The sequence below is a fragment of the Rhinolophus hipposideros genome (assembly GCF_964194185.1).
Source record: "Rhinolophus hipposideros genome assembly, chromosome: 21".
In the NCBI taxonomy this organism is placed as follows: Eukaryota; Metazoa; Chordata; class Mammalia; order Chiroptera; family Rhinolophidae; genus Rhinolophus; species Rhinolophus hipposideros.
The window spans coordinates 35,904,178-35,919,955 of record NC_138067.1 but is presented as its reverse complement, the minus strand read 5'-3'; the positions used below and the strand labels follow the sequence as shown (position 1 = coordinate 35,919,955).

The window sequence follows — 15,778 nt, the reverse complement described above, 5'->3', positions numbered from 1 at the left end:
GCATTATAAAGATACATATGATGTGAAAATTCCTCTTCCTCTCAGCCCTCCATTCCACTCCCCTTCTCAAAGGAGTCCTTCGTGGGAAACATGTATACATAATTTTTATAAAAATGAAATCACTTTATGCATACCATTGTGTTCCTTGCCTTGTTTACTTAACAACAAAGCATGATGATCTCTGATACATCTATTCTCTGTAGTACACTGCAATGTTTAAAAGAAAGAGGTGAATTCTTGTATACTGACAAGGAAAGATGACCATAATACATAGTGAAGTGAAGAAAGCAAGTGGCAAAGCAACATTTAAAGCCTAATTCTACTAAACATCTGTACGTGCTGATATAAGTATATATAGATATGTAGACATAAACTTTTGCAAAGTAAAAAAGGAAATTTATTATGTGTTAATAGCAATTATCTAGGGAGTTGGACCAGATTTTTTTTTGGGGGGGTGCATGTTTACTATAAAGTGGAACATGGGACACTTCCATTTCTAAATTTTTTTAAACTTTTAAGTGGAAGGGTTAAAAGTTATTTTTGCTTTTTGAAAAGTATTTTCTCTATTCTTTTAAACATTATTTTATGACCCATTTAAACGTTATTTTAAAAACCTTGACTCACTTCTTTAAAAAGACCAACCCTGTATATATATCTATAGGACTAAAAGTACTCTATGTGGTTTGCAAGTTTTTCTACTTTGCATTTCTTGGAGATTTTTCCAGTTTAAAACATTATTTTTTACTACTGTGTGGTGTTTTAGAGTATAGACATAGCATTCCTGATTTAACCAGTCCCCTACTGATATTCATTTAGCTTACTGTAATGAACATCCTCATATATGCTTTACAATTATTTATACCATTATGACATCTTTTTATACCAGCTCATAGATCTATCTTCTTAACAGCCACAGAGAATTCCAGTCCAAAGATATAACATGAGTTATGCAACTCATCCCCTGCTGATGGATATTAGGTTGTTTTCAATTTTTCACCTTAACAGATAATGACTTCTTTGACCATTAGAGATTTTTAAAAGTATGTTTTTAAAAGCTGACATCTGAATTCAGCATTTGCAGACCTTCAGCAGACCAGTGAGTAAATGAGGGCCCTGAGAAACTTCATTTGATGGGAAGGAAGCCAGGCCCTCCTGGCAGGGCCTAATTGCTTAAAATGGCCAAAGAATGGGCCTACTTCAGAGAGAACAAAAGAGCAATGATGAAATTCTTAAACAGTTTGTTGTCAGTCTTGTACTCTTAGAGAACTTACTGGAAGCTTTAGTCCCTAACAGGGATGTCTGTCACCTGTACTGGCCCAGCAGCCCTGCACTCTGATTTTTCTTTGATAAATAACCCCCTTTTCTTTTTTTCCAGTTACTTCATTTTTACTACTTCACATTTTCAGCAAACAAATCCAAGGTGCAAACAGGGTTTATTTCACATTAATATATTAACTGGTTGTGGGTTTTTCTGTGTCTGTGTGTTTTTTTGTTTGTTTGTTTGTTTTTTGCTTTTTTTGTCAAATAAATAGGGAATTCTCTTTAAATAACATCTCCTCACTTCACAGCCAGTCCGGGAGCAAATGAGAGCAAACTTTAGTGCATCCAGGGGGCATATCACCAACCAGGCATGAAGCTTAGAGGGAAGAGGGCAGGCTGAGGGTCAGCATATACCCAGGCCAGGCCCCTAGGGGTCAGGGCCTTTGCTCCAGCCCACCCAGCAGCCTCCAGATGGCAGCATGGGACAGACATGCGTTCTTCAGTTCCAGAAGCCCCTTCCAGAGGGAAAAGAGAGGAGGCCAAGGGGAAAAAATTCCAGAAACACTAGCAGAGAAGCAGAGGGCTCCCTCCCTGAGCTGCAGCAGCCTGGCTTAATGCCACCCAACCCTTGGAAGTTCATATTCAAGCTCCAGAAGTCACACCGCAGTAGCAACAGAACGACCAAGGACAGAGCAGGAAAGGGAAGGCAAGTGTGACAGGGGCTGGAGGCTGGCTGGGAACGGAATGTGGGCTGACAGTCCGGCGGAAGGTGGCTTCCACCGCTAGGCACAGACCAGAGTGAAGGGAATGTAAGTAGGGCTTGGCAGGGCCCTCGGGAAGACGGGAGGCTGAGGATAAAGGGGCGACCAAAATGAGGGAGCTGGACTGTGGTGGTGAAGGTGGCCAGAGAGTCCCCTGGGGGCAGAAACTATGAGAGCAAGACAGGAATGAGGGGGACACCCCACGCTCCTGAGAGCCCCAGAGATGGTACGAGGGAAGTGTGCTGAGTGCGTGTGGGCTCTGGGCTAGTGTGGGAAGCTGGAGGCGCAGCTTGAGTCAAGGGGCCCCTCCCTTCCGTCAATGCCAGTTCCTGAATAACCCCCTTTTCAACACCACCCCTGGATACATCCTTAGCAGGCTCATTAACCCAGGTGTCCTCCCCTGCCTAGCAAAAGGGTGGGCCTAGAACCTAACCAAGACAGCGAGATTTCATCCCTGACCTTGGCTAAAGCTATTGGGACAGAGGCCCTCTCTCGCCTCTGTGTTGCTTAGCTATAAAGATGTATGTCTGGTGTTGCAGAGAAATCCTGCCTTAGAATGAAGCAGGTTTCCTGGAAACCTAGACTGAACCCCTAGATTCAGCCCTATTGACTCAGTTACATGGGCCAATAAATTCCACTTTATGTTTCAGTCAGTGCCAGTTGGGTTTTTGTCACTTCCATTGGAAGAGTTCTTGTTCATTCACTTTTGCCCCAGAAGAAAACAAATTAAGTCACGCAACCAGTATGTATTGATTTATTATTAGATATGCTCAGCCCAGTGCTGGGAGATGCTGGGGACAATAAAGTGACCATGACAGAGCTTGTCCCCCCGTCACGGCAATCCCAGTCTACCAAGAACATAAATAGACAAGCACAAGCTACTCAGTAATAATGGCGACATCCACCATGAAGGAGGAGCTCAGGGAGCACAAGAGAGGCATCTGTGAATGGGGTGGTGAGATCTGAGGACACTGGTACATGGACCAGGAATCCACACATGAAATGAGGTTAAGGGCTAAGGGCCCATGCGTACATGTCCAGGGGTTCAGGGCACCCCCAACTCCCAGTAGGGCTCAGAAACCTGTAAAAGATCTTGGGAGTAGAAGGAGGGAAGGATGAGGGAGGTGGGAAGGTGTGGGTCAGGCGGTCATCCAGGCCTGAGCCAGAGGCAGCAGGAGCAGGAGCAGGAGGCCGAGGCGTTCACATGGCCTTCCCTTCTTGTTCCTCACAATGTCGTATAGAAATACATGGCTATCAGCATCACAGGAAGCTGGATGAGGAGGCAGCCAGGTGAGGGGGGGATAGCCCCACACCCACATCCCACCCAGCCCATTGGCTCCCCGCCTCTCACCGTCCACATCAGGATGGCAAACCCGAACCACGAGATGCCCCATGTGTAGCTGTCGATGGCATGGCCAATGTGTTCGAAACAGCCCTGGGCAGGAGAAAGTGAGGGTTTGAGAAAATGCCCAGAGAGGCTGGCTACTGAAAGCAAGAGTCACTGTGTGAAATCGCTTCCTTCCTTGAGCCTTGGTTTTCTCACCTGTGCAATGGGGATCATGACACAGTCTACCTCCCAGGATGGTTTCAGGGAGAAGGGATGCGGCCTTGAATCCAGGCCTTGCAGAAGAGGTGCTTTCCTGGTGGTCACTATGACAGCCTGAGGGCGATTGTGTTTACAGCTGGCTGTCCATGCTGCCCACAAATTCCACGGCTTTGAAATCTGCCTTTAGGAGCAGTCCAGTGCCCACGTCTCCTCATTTAGAGAAGAGGCCAAGTAGGGCCAGAGCCCCACGCCAGTCACCTTCATGGACCCCTGCCCCGACTTGGGAGCAGCCAAGAACAAAGGTTCCGAGCGTGTGCCCTGGAGTCAGGCAGGACCAAGCTGGGGGCCAGCTCTGCCATTTGCTGACTATGGGGCCTAAGTAGGAGTCTGACCCTCTGAGCCTCAGTTTCCCCATCTGTGAAGTGGTGACCTTAACAGCACTGCCCTCTGAAAGCAGTTACGGGGATTCCATGAGATGATGCCTGGAAGTGCTCTGCACATAGTCTGAGCTGGAAACAGATCTGTCCAACGCTGAGAGGGTGATGGCGTGCACACAGGCTCCCCCCTCCACGACACCTGATCTAAGATACACTGCCGAAGGACCCCAAGCAGCCAAGCGCAGCCAGAGGGATCACTGGGACCACTTCTCTTGGCCTAACCTCCTCTGGTTTCTCTCTCTGCCTCTGCACTCTCCTTTCAGTAGTTAAAGCACCTGTATGGAGCTTAACTGACTGAAATCAAACCCCAGATCCTTCCTTCCTTAGTGAGTGACCTCTGAGTTTCATCATCTGTAAAATGGGATTATTATCATCTTTACCTCATCAGGCTGTGGTGAGAAATAAGATAAAAACTTAAAGCAATTAGAAAGATGCCTGGTACAAAGTAAAACTCAATAAATGTAAGTCGTTATTGGTGTTTTTCTATTGCTATTATTATTGTTGCTCATATTTCCAGACAACCTGAGAAAACTTGCAGATGCCAGGTCTGAGTAAGACAGCCCCTGTATGTATCCTGCTGACTTGCAGAGGGAGGAAGGGACAGAAGGAGGGAGAGTTGAGAGAACCACAAAGAAGGGAGAGAAAGAAAGCCAGAGAGGGGATGAGGAGGTGACAGACAGTGGAAGGGAGGTAGAGATAGAAGAACCAGAGAGGGCCAGAGAGACCACAGACAGGTGTAGCAGCGGGGAGGGGACCCACCTTGGTGAACAGGTAGTCCACGTGGCCCAGGCGGCACCCTTCTTCATTGAGGGGGATGAAGTTGCCGGTCCTCCGACAGCACAATGGGGGCCAGGGGAACACCACCTCAGGGGTGGCCGCCCGGAAGGCTGATGTGAAGTTCACCCAGTCCATAGGACCAGATGTGCCACAACACTCTTGCTGGAGAGAAAGGCAGGGGTCAGGGAAGCTGTGGCTCAGAGCAGACAGTTGCTCACCTGAGGTCACACAGCGAGGAATGACAAGGTTGTCCTGCACCACAACTGGGCCCAACGTCCCCATGTCCTGGGCCTCAAAGAGGAAGGCGGTGTCTGTGTGTATGAGCAAGAACTAGAAGATATTTGTTCTAGGACTAAGAGACTGATGGAGGCTTGGGATCAAACACACACTGATTTATTTTAAAATTCTTTTGAATTAGGTGTCCACAAAACCTGAGGTAAATGACACCAAAAGGTGAATTTCTGGCTTCTCCTAGGCCCTGTGGATGTTTATGGCCCCTGAAGGATGAAAACATAGGCTCTTTCAAGCATGGGTTCCAGTCCTGGCTAGCTGTGTGACTTGAGCCAAACTGGGACCTCAGTTTCGCTTGGATCCCCAGTATTCTCCTCTGTGCTGCTGTGTCATGTGGGGTTTAATTAAGAACGTGGTTTCTAGAACCTGTCATCCTTGAATCCTTCTGGTTCTGTGACCTACCAGCTGTGTGAACCCGTGCAAGCCCCTCAACCTCTTGCCTCAGTTTCCTCATCGCCGAAAAGCTGATCTCCCTTACAGGGTGGTTGTGAGGAGTAAATAAGCTTGACAAGTGCCTTGGACAGTGCTAAACAGGAGTTAGTGCTCATTAAGTGTTTGTTGTTAATGCAATATGTGTAATGACTAAGAGCAGGGGCCCTGGATCTAGGCGGCCAGGATTGGATCCCAGCTCTGTCACCAACCATCTGACCCTGGACAAGTGACTTTCCCTTTTTGTTTGGGGGGGGGGGCTGTATACCTCATCTGGAAAATGACAATGACCAGAGCCTCCCTCATAAGAAGCACGAGTGGATATCATGTAGCAGTGGGCCTAGTGGGATCCCTACCTCCCTCTGTGGTCAGACCCCCAGGTCCTCCGGCCCTGTCCCCACCCCTTGCCCACCTCCATCATGATGCGGTCCCAGAGGCGGGTCAGTTCTCGGCCCTGGTCCGAGTCTGCACTGTAGAATGTCAGCATCTGCTTGGTAATCAGGGATGGGTTGGACACCATCTGCAGAGGGAATAGGGACCCAGGAAGAACAGGGTCTATCTGCGCTGGGTGGGGAGAGGGGTCGGCCTCCACCCTCAGCTGAGACCCTCACCACACTCCCTCCCCCCCACCCGAAGTCATGCCCCTCCCCTGGCCTCTGCCCGGCTCACGTAGTCTCGGTGGGTGTAGGACGTGATACAAGAGGCACACTCAAAGATGTATACGATGAGCATGAGCGTCAGGTACTGGGGAGAGACGGAGGCAAGGAGCAACAGACAGCCTTGTCAGGGCAAAGCCTATGAAGTCACCTTCCCACTCCCTTTCCCCCCCAGGAATGGACTGATAGATGGAAATGCACTTTTTTTCTTTTTTTTTTAAGTGTAGGGCAGCGTGAACGGTAGGATCTACGTGGTGGGCATACAGCTGTTCGCGGCTCAGGCTTTCACATTTTCCATGTTTGAAGTTTTTCATAATGAAATGTTAGGGGAAAATGAAATCAAGAAAAAATATGTAAAGTATTTGCTGAAGTTCACTATAGGCTTGGATGCGGTAAAATAAATGTCTACTTTAGAAAAGAAAAAAGACATTCTCGAGACAACCAGGGACATGTGAACACACACTGGGTATTGGAAGACAGATACGAAGGAGCTAGGTGAATTTTGCAGGTGGGCCAGTGGCATGGTGGTTGGGCAAAAAAAAAAAAAAAGATTCTTGACTGATGTTTAATGAAAATTATTTTCCTATCCTCACCTCTCACCTTCACCCTTGAAGCAACAGGGGGTGAAGGGTGGTACAACATGCCTGACTGCTTTAAAACAATGTCCTTATCACTCAGAGAAAGGTGCACTCAAGTATTTACAGGTAAATGACTTGGTGTCTGGAATGTGCTTCAAAATACCGCAGGAAAGAAAAATGCGGGCAGGCAGAAAGTGGAGTAGAGAAGACAAAGTGGACCAGTCTGAGGTTGATGATGTTGAAACTAGGTGATAGGTATGCAGGGTTCATCACGCCATTCTCTCTACTCTATGTTTGAAATGTCCCATAAAATATATATTTCCAATTATATATGTTTTCAATATATATGTTTTCAATTCTGTGTCTTTGTTAATGGCAAACTAATAGAGGAGAGAGAAAAGACACACACTTTTTTTTTGGTAGTTGGGTGAACTTTTAGGGTTTTTGTTAAATTATTATGCCAGAGAATCAAATGCAGAAAAGAAATTTCAAAAGAAGGAAACCAGTCTTTCCTGTTTTCCATCTTCCTCATGGCAAAGCCAAAGTCCTTATCAAGGCCCGTAAGGGCCACCTTCCCTTTCTCCCCTCATCCTTCATGCCCACCCCTCCCCCAGTCTTCTCCCCACCACCCCATCTACCCTCACCTCACCGCCTCTCTCATCCCCACCCCCACTTGGCTCCAGCCACACTGGCCTCCTCTGGCTTCAGAGCCTTTGCTCTTGCCGTTCCCTCCACCTGGAATACTCACTCAGGCTTACTCCTCACCTCCCATGTTGCTTTCTCTGGCTGCCAGGCCTTCCCTCTGCCTTCCCCCCTGCAGCTCTCCCTTCCCTCGTCACTGTCTCCCACTCTCAGAACACCTCCCCTAGGGCAAAGACTTTATGTTTTGCTCACTACATAGCCCTAGTGCAGGAGTGTCCAAACTGCGGCCTGCGGGCCAACTGCGGCCCGCAATATTTTTAATTGGCCCGTAGCAAATTCCAAAAATATATTTAGTTTACTTAAATAAACCAGGTGAGGCAATACGTACTTCACCTCGAGTGAGTGGCCGGCTGTTTGTGTATTTTACCGCATATGGCCCTTGGTAAAAAACGTTGAAAAATGTTTGGACACCCCTGCCCTAGTGCCTACCATAGGGCTTGGCACATGGTTCTTGCTCAACAAACATTTGTTGATGAAATAAGCAGGTGCTCCTGGGACTCTAAAGGGCCCTCAAAGGTAGAGGAAGCACAGCATTAGTTCTGTGTCAGTGGGGCCAGGATTGAAATCACTGCTTTCCCTATCACCTGGGCTTTGGCCTCTTTGAACCTCAGTTTTCTTATCTGGTAAATGGGTACAAAAGCATTAACTTCAGGGAGGACTGAAAGAGCTCATTTTCTAAACTGCTTAGTCTCTAGTGTCCAGGTACATGAAATGCCCTGGGAAGTGTGGGTGTTGTTGCAATTATTGTTGTTGGCAGAGATTAAGAGCACAGGCTCAAATGCTGAACTGCTCAGGTTTAAATCCTGGTTCTGTCACTCACTTGCGTTGTGACTCTCAATAAGGAACTTCATTTCTCTGAGCCTCAGTTTCAATTCTGTCAAATGGGCTCGCGATGATGATGATGATGATGATGGTATCTCATGGTGGGTTGTGAGGAATAAATGAACGAATCCACGTAAAACATTTAAAAAGCAGTGAGTGCTCCTTAGATGGTAGCTGTGCTATCATTACTGCCGTTGCTATTGACAGCCTTCATGAGCACAGACTCTGCAGACCAACTAGCTGAGGCTCAAATCCCAGTCCTGCTACTTAAGAGCCATCTGCCTGTACAGAGAGCTTCCTTCCCTTCCTTCCCTGTGCCCAGTTTTCTTTCTGAAATGATAGGGATGGCCAAGCCTAGGTCATTGGGTTATGGAAAGGTGAAATGAAATGATTGCCCAAGGCCCAAGTGTGGTGCCATGCTGAACACACACTGGCTGTGATGGTGGTTGCTATTATGACCCACCTGTCCCCACCCCCTCCCCCTGGGGCCTCACCGTGAGGATCATGGACCGCCGGCGGCAGAGCGCTGCTCCCACACCAAAGCTGGCCACAACGAAGAAGGAGAAGCCACAGAAGATGGCGATCCAGGCGCCAGCAAAGACGTCATCCTTGCCTGAGACGCCCATCAGTGGGTATACACGGTACTGGTCGGCCGTCACCCATACTGTCTCAGCAAACAGGGCCAGGCCTGACAGCTGGACAGGACAGCTGGTTAGAAAGGCCTGCTCAGGGACAGCAGCCCTGGCTGCAGGAGTCTCTGTGAGCAAGCTTCTTCCCCATTCTGAGCCTCCACTGCCTGCTCGGTAAAGTGGGCACATAATAAGAGCGGCAAACACATCGCCTTCCATGAGCAGGGATGAGGCTGGACAGAGACCAGGAGAAAAGGGAAGGCCCAGCCAGACTCCTGACCCCTCACAGCTGCCAGCTGCTTCAAGAAGACAAGATGCCACATGCAAAGCCTGGAGCACATGGCTGGCACAGAGGAGCTGCTCGGTCAACCTTTACTAGTGTTATTTCCTGAAGAGGCGAATCTGGCCATCGCCAGAACAATTACAAAGGCATCAACCCTTTGGTCCAGCAATACCACTTGCAGAAATCAATCCTACACACACACCTGCCCATACAGGAAAATCACAACCCCACAAGGTGATGCCCTTGCAGCACGGTGGGTAGAGGAACCAGAATGCCACACAACGCAGTGCTGTGCAGTTGTGAAAAAGGGCGGGGAGGCTCTCTGAGAACTCCTGTGCAGTGGCTACAGACTGTGTGAGCAGGAAGAAATGAGAGGCACGAAACAGGATGTGGAACGAGCTACATCTGGGGCAAGAAAGGGGAGAAAATAGTATATGTCCTCCTATTACTTGTATTTGTTGAAATGTTGGAGAAACTAAAACATCTGGTTACTTGTGGGGTAAGGGATGGGGAACAAGAGAGAGGAAACTTCTTGGTGGATACCTCTGACAACAATCAAATGAACACTCCTAGAGGACGTACTAGGTGCCAAGCATTAGGACGCAAACTGGTTTCTGTGTGACGATCATTGTTACCAGCTGTAGGGTACATTGTTGTTATGGCCAATACAAAGAGCAAGCACGTGTGCCAAAAGGGTCTAAGCACGTTAATCCAATAACTCATTTTATCCTCTCAGCAGTACTATTTTATCTCCATCTTCCACATGAGAAAATTGAGGCCCAGAGAAGGGACATCACTGGCTCCAGGTTCCACAATAGAAAGTGGCAGACCTGGGATTTGAACCCAGGCTGTCTACCTCCAGAGTTGTGTACAGATATGACATATTTTCTTTACATTAAATATTAAGTAAAAGACATTGTTATTATTCATTATTATGGGCCTCCTGTGTGCCAAACAGGCACCTTATGTCTATAATCATGTAACGACAATAGCTAGCATGTGTCAAGCACTTTTTCCGAGCTGAGGGCCATACATGGATTAATCCACACTAACATCCCCATAATGAGGACATAATCTATAGATGGGGAAACAGGCACAGGGAAGCAAAGTCACTTGCTCAAGGTCACATAGCTGGGGAGAGGCAGAACTGGGACTCAAAACCAGCCTGCTCTGACTTGAGAGCTTGCAGCACTGGCCTGCTGGGGAGTGCTGGGCCCTTGCCACCCACCCCAGGATCAGGACTACCCCCTTATCCCCACCCGCCCACTCAGCTCCCAGCACTGGGGATGTCTCACCAGAATAATGATGTTGCCCACGACCAGCAGCCCCACCACAATCGGAGACCCCTTCTCTGCCTCTGCTGTTGCAGAAGCCATCGTCCTGCCTGGGACACATGAGCAGGAATGAGGCCAGGAAAAGGCCAGGAGGGGAGGGAGGGCCCATCTGGACTACGGCCTCCACTCCACACCCATGCTGCCAGGGGTTGCTCCTGGCTTTCTCCCGGGCCCAGGGTGGTACTGCATTGGCCCAGCTTCCCTCAACCCCAGGGGTGGCCCATTTTACAGAAAAGGAAAGTGTGGCTGAAGCAGGGCAGTCACTGGCCAGAGCCCAGTGCTGGCCTTCCTTGAGCCTCAAACCTCCCCAGCTTCCCCTGCCATCCAGACTCCTCCTCACCTTCTCTGCCTGAAGCTTGTCTGGCCAGCCCCTCCCAAAGTGGCTCCCTATATATGCCCAGGCCCCTCCTTGGGCCAGTCTCCCAGGAAGGGGGGAAGGTACCTGGAGGAGGAGACAAGAGGTCAAGCAGGCAAACCAGCATGAGAGAACAGCTTTATGTGCCCCCACCCCTACCCCCACCCTCACCCTGTGATTTATAGACCTGAAATTCCAGATTGTGCTGGTGTCTGGCCACATGGGCAGGGTGACATGCAGGTGGCTTTTGATTCCCAGGCTACTGGGGTGGGAGGGTGGGGGGGTTGGGAGGGTGAGTGCACTGCCTAATGTCTCTCCTTAGGACATGGACCTTCCTGGGAGCAGGAGAGAGATCCAAGTCAGACCTGCACACAAATCCTGAATCCCAGAACTGCCCCCTCTGCTGGTGGTCCCACCTCTCCAAGACTAGGAGCCCAGGAGGAGGCCCAGGTAGGCACCCTGGCAGGCAAGGATAGTGCTGGACCAAGGCAGGGAGGTAGGAAGGAGATAAGGGGGCAGGTGGGCGGGATGCTCAGAAGGCTGATTGTATGGGCTCTGGACCGAAGAGAGAAGATGGCAGGAGATGCGTGTGGGAGGGCAGTTCGAGATGAGTGTACAGTGAGGGGGAAAAGAAGTGTGCCAGAAAAACGGAGGGGACACACTGAATGGACTTGGTGGAAGTAAAGCCCCCCTCCCACCACCACCACCACACACGTAGAGACAAAGCAGGGTCATGGTGAGAAGCCAAGGATGGAAACGTCTTCAAGGCTGCAGAATCAGAGACCTAGGCTCAAATCCTAGCTGTTTCCTCTGTGCTGCGGGACTTGGTGTGTACATTTGCATTTGCAGAATGGGTATCATCAGACCACTTTCCTGGCCGGCAGTGGGAACTGAGTGCGGAGATGTGTGCCAAGGGTCTTTCAGTCCTGGTGAGCTGCAAGTGGCCCAGCCTCAGCAGCAGCGCTCCACAGAGGCCCACGTTCCCTCCGATGGCATCCCCTAGTGGCAGAAGAGTGGTTCCGCAGGCATAATTGGTGGCTTGGGGCCCCCAGTCCCTCCCCAGAACTTTTCAACGAGGAGGGCCAGGTGTATGCGAAATGGGCAAACAAATGGAACTTGAAATTCTGATATCAAGACACTGGCTTGGTAGTAAGACACATGAGATGCTTTCCAATTAAAATGGATAATTAGGTTTTTAGTTAATCCACTTTACATTTAAAATGGTTTTTTTGTTGATTTACATTTATATTAAGGATTAATGAGAAAATTTAAATAATAATGTACACGACCTATCAAGTAAATTTTATAAGGTTTAGCTAAAATAATTTGCCAAATGATAAAACCAGGCTAACAATATGAAATATTTTTATTTTCAAAAAGTTGGTAACTGTTAGCAGTTGGAAGTTATGTAAAATGTCCAGTAAAAGCAAAAAGGTGACATCATTTAATGTCACCAGACATAAAAGGGATCCATCTTTTTCTGAATCATGAAGCCAGTGTACTTTAATGTCAAACTTGAATTTTCACTATTCTTTCTATTATATAAGCCAGTCTTCAAACATATTTTGAACTGCTAATTACTTCCTTTAAAAAAAATCACAATGCCAAGATGTCCTAAAGGTGACATATGCCTACCCTAACTCTAGCATATAGGTTAAGGGACAAAAGTATTAAAAATAACTATAGATACCATTAGTTAATGGGGGGGGAGTAGCGGTAGAGTTTTTGTATGCAGTCGAAGTTGTTAGCAGCAACTTTACTGAATTCATTTATTAGTTCTAACACTTTTTTTGGTATTTAGGATTTTCTCTGCATAAGATCATCTTCAGAGACCATTTTACTTCTTCCTTTCTGAGCTAGATTTTTTTTTCCTAATTGCTTTGTCTAGAACCTCCAGTACATATTAATAGCGTGGTAAGAGTGGGCACTGTTGTCTTGTTCCTGATCTTAGAGGAAAAGCTTTCAGCCTTTCACTGTAGGACACTGGCTGTGGCATTGTCACATATGGCTTTATGTTGAGGTGTGTTTCTGCTACACCCAGAAGAGTTATTATAAAACGATGTTGAATTTTATCAAGTACTTTTTTCTGCATCGATTGATGATCATATGATTTTTCTTTCATTTTGTACTGTGGTGTAATGGGAAGGTGCTAGCTTTGTAGAAGCTCAAGATGTCACGTTCATGGGTGGTTGATGAGTGCTTCCCTCTGGAAGCACATCCTGTTTGGTTCTCTCCCTAGGTGATGTTTGCAGCCATTGATATAAGCCTTAGGTTCATCAGGGGTTGCAAAATGCTGATATTCTAATTCTTTCTTTTCTTCATTCATTATCTGGACTACCAGATATTTTTTAAAAGTAATATAAAACCCTATTGTAACGCTATATTCAATGAATACAATGAAATGAGGGTGTAATATATTCAAATTCACATTATCACAGTTTTACTGTACCAAATTCCTCATATTAAATCCCTTTCTACTTAATATGCCTGGGAGGTTTCTGTTTCCTGCACTGAACCCTCTCCTACACAGACACACTAAAAGGAAACCCACAGCCACATGAACTGGCAGGGAGATTGAAATGTCAGTTTCCTTACTTGTAAAATAGAGGTCTAATAACATATGGCTCATTGAGCTGTTGGAAGGCCTGAGATAAGTCAGGTAAAGGAATCAGCATGGTAGCTTTAGTTTTACAGCCCGTAGCTATACCCTAAGGGGCAGTGAGGTAGAGTCCTGTGTTCAACTGCAACAGGGAGATAGATGAGAAATGGTCTTGTAGCAGTGTGCTGTAAGAGAGGGAGGTGGATGAGAGACTGCCTCATGGCAGCTTTTCGCAAGACTGCTTATCTCCTTTTGTTTCAGGAGGAATCATTAGGAGTTGTGCTAAGGTTCAGGTCAGACCACAGTTAAGTCTTGCCTATGTGGCTTATGTGGAGATGTGGAAGGTTGTCACGGTGCCATGGTGGAACTGCTCCCCATAGTATCACCTCACAGGTCATTTGCCAATGGCGAAAACGGAAAACATCTTTCCAGAGGACACACAGCTAGTGGCTACGACCTTTCCCAGGGATTAGACTTGACCACTACTAATGGGGTAACCTGACATCAGGTATCTCCTGATGGGATGCAATAAGATACACGCGGGAAGGATTCTTGCCAAAAATACTTAACCTGCTTCTAATCAAGCAGGTTCTTCTGATGAGTTAACTTCCAGTGTATAAGAGCTACAAAAAACAAGCTAAATGACACCATGAGGAAACAAAAAGTCAAATCCAGAGTGGGGGACATTCTATAAGGCACCTGGCCTGGACTCTTAAAAAATTCTGCCTTATAAGGGTGGGCAGATTGTGGGGGTGGCTATTCTAGAATTTTTAAAGACTAGATACCTAAAAACCTAATACAGATGTGAACCTTGATTGGATCCTAGTATACAAAAACAAACTAAACAACAAAATGGGCAATTTGGGAATTCGTTTTTCTTAGGAGTGGTAACTGTATGAAGGACCATGTCATTTTTCAGAGATGCATGCTTAAATATTTAGGAGTGAAGTGTCAAGCTGTTTGGAAACTACTTTTAAATGGTGCAATAAAAAATAACATGTATACATAAACAAAGTAAATAGGACAATGTTAACAATTGTTGAACATAGGTGATGGGTGTAAGGGCAATCATTGTACTATTTGTCCACTTTTTCTATGTGCCTGAACATTTTCATAATAAAATTCTGGAAGGCAGAATATATTTATATTTTTAATTTCCTCATGGAAATTACATTCTAGTGGTGGTGGTGGGGGGGGGGCAATTATCACGGATGAGTAAGTAAAACATAGGGAATATTAACGGTAAGTGCTTCAGAAACGAAAGGCGTGAAGCACTGCCAAGCGTGTGGGAGTTGAAATGGTAGGCTGATGGTCAGGAAAGGCCTGAGTTATGTTTGAAGAAGACTTGAATGCAGGGGGCAGCGAGCTGTGTGGGTATCTGGTGGAAAAGCATCCAGGCAGAGCAACAGCAAGTGCACACAGGCCTTGAGGTCGGAGCCAGGTTGATGCGTTGAACTTCTCAGTTCCCGTCACCCCGAAGAGGCCAGTGCAGTAGGTAGGGAGTGTGTGAGCACAGCGGTAGATCGGAAGAAACAGGAAAACCGTATCAAATCTTTCTCAAGTTAAGCACATATAAAATATGTACATATAAACACTTCTAGGCGTACGGGCTATCTGGAAAAATACGTTGGAAACTGCTAGGGCTGGCAGCCTCTGGGCAGAATTAGGTGACTGGAGTCAGGGGAAGTCCTGTATCTGGACTTTTCACTGATTTCATGTGAAATTTTCACTACGTTCAAGTTCTTTGCTATTTTCAACACAGGCCATAAGCTTCTACAGCCCCTCGAAGTCCCTCTGCGTGCACCAGGGTCCCTTCCAGCCCCTGCTCTTCACAGGCAGCCACTGCAGATCCCTCCCTCGGGCGTTTTCTTCGGTACAAGAATCATCACCCTGCACGTTTGATGATCTTTCAGATAATCATTTGAGTGGTCTTGAAGAAACACCAGTTTGGCCACAACCTGGTGCTCTGGTGGTTACGCTGTCTCAGGAGGAGCTCCCTGTTGACACATGTGGTGGATGACATTTTGGGCTGTTATTGTATGGCAATTCTTTAGGGGGTGTCGAGGAAGAACATTTCTGAATTCGGCCTACTTAAATGACTTCCAGTAATCACCATGATCAAATGAAAGAGAAAGCCTGGAACATAGGGAGAAATTACACACTGTGCAGAAGACTGCTTATTACATGATATCAAGTATTTAAGTATTAAGATATTAACAATAATTTCTTAGGTGTAATATAGTGTGATTCTTTTAAAAAATGTCTCTCTAAGAGATACATATATTTATTTCATCATTCATATACTTATTTCTGGATAAA

At 47.0% G+C, this 15,778-nt stretch overlaps 1 protein-coding gene across 2 annotated transcripts; it reads right to left on the bottom strand.

Moving 5' to 3' along the window:
- Positions 1 to 2,759: 2,759 nt before the first annotated feature.
- Positions 2,760 to 10,905, bottom strand: UPK1A (uroplakin 1A). Of its 2 annotated transcripts, none has more exons than XM_081031387.1 (8): positions 10,846 to 10,905; positions 10,467 to 10,555; positions 8,754 to 8,954; positions 6,171 to 6,245; positions 5,914 to 6,021; positions 4,764 to 4,943; positions 3,373 to 3,456; positions 2,760 to 3,291 (listed from the first exon to the last, which is right to left on the bottom strand). In XM_081031387.1, the coding sequence occupies exons 2-8, from the start codon at positions 10,545 to 10,547 to the stop codon at positions 3,247 to 3,249; spliced, it is 774 nt and encodes a 257-aa protein (XP_080887513.1). In that variant the 5' UTR covers positions 10,548 to 10,555; positions 10,846 to 10,905; the 3' UTR covers positions 2,760 to 3,246. The 2 variants fall into 2 exon arrangements, with proteins under 2 accessions (XP_080887513.1, XP_080887514.1); XM_081031388.1 differs by having other exon boundaries at positions 2,761 to 3,291; positions 5,914 to 5,988.
- Positions 10,906 to 15,778: the final 4,873 nt, after the last annotated feature.

Excerpts from the sequence above, each read along its gene's own strand:
- UPK1A (XM_081031387.1), bottom strand. The coding sequence starts at position 10,547 with ATGGCTTCTGCAACAGCAGAGGCAGAGAAGGGGTCTCCGATTGTGGTG. Across the intron at positions 6,022-6,170 it reads CCTACACCCACCGAGACTAC|ATGGTGTCCAACCCATCCCT; the intron begins GTGAGCCGGGCA and ends TTCCCTCTGCAG. Across the intron at positions 3,457-4,763 it reads TGGACTACCTGTTCACCAAG|GGCTGTTTCGAACACATTGG; the intron begins GTGGGTCCCCTC and ends TCTCCTGCCCAG.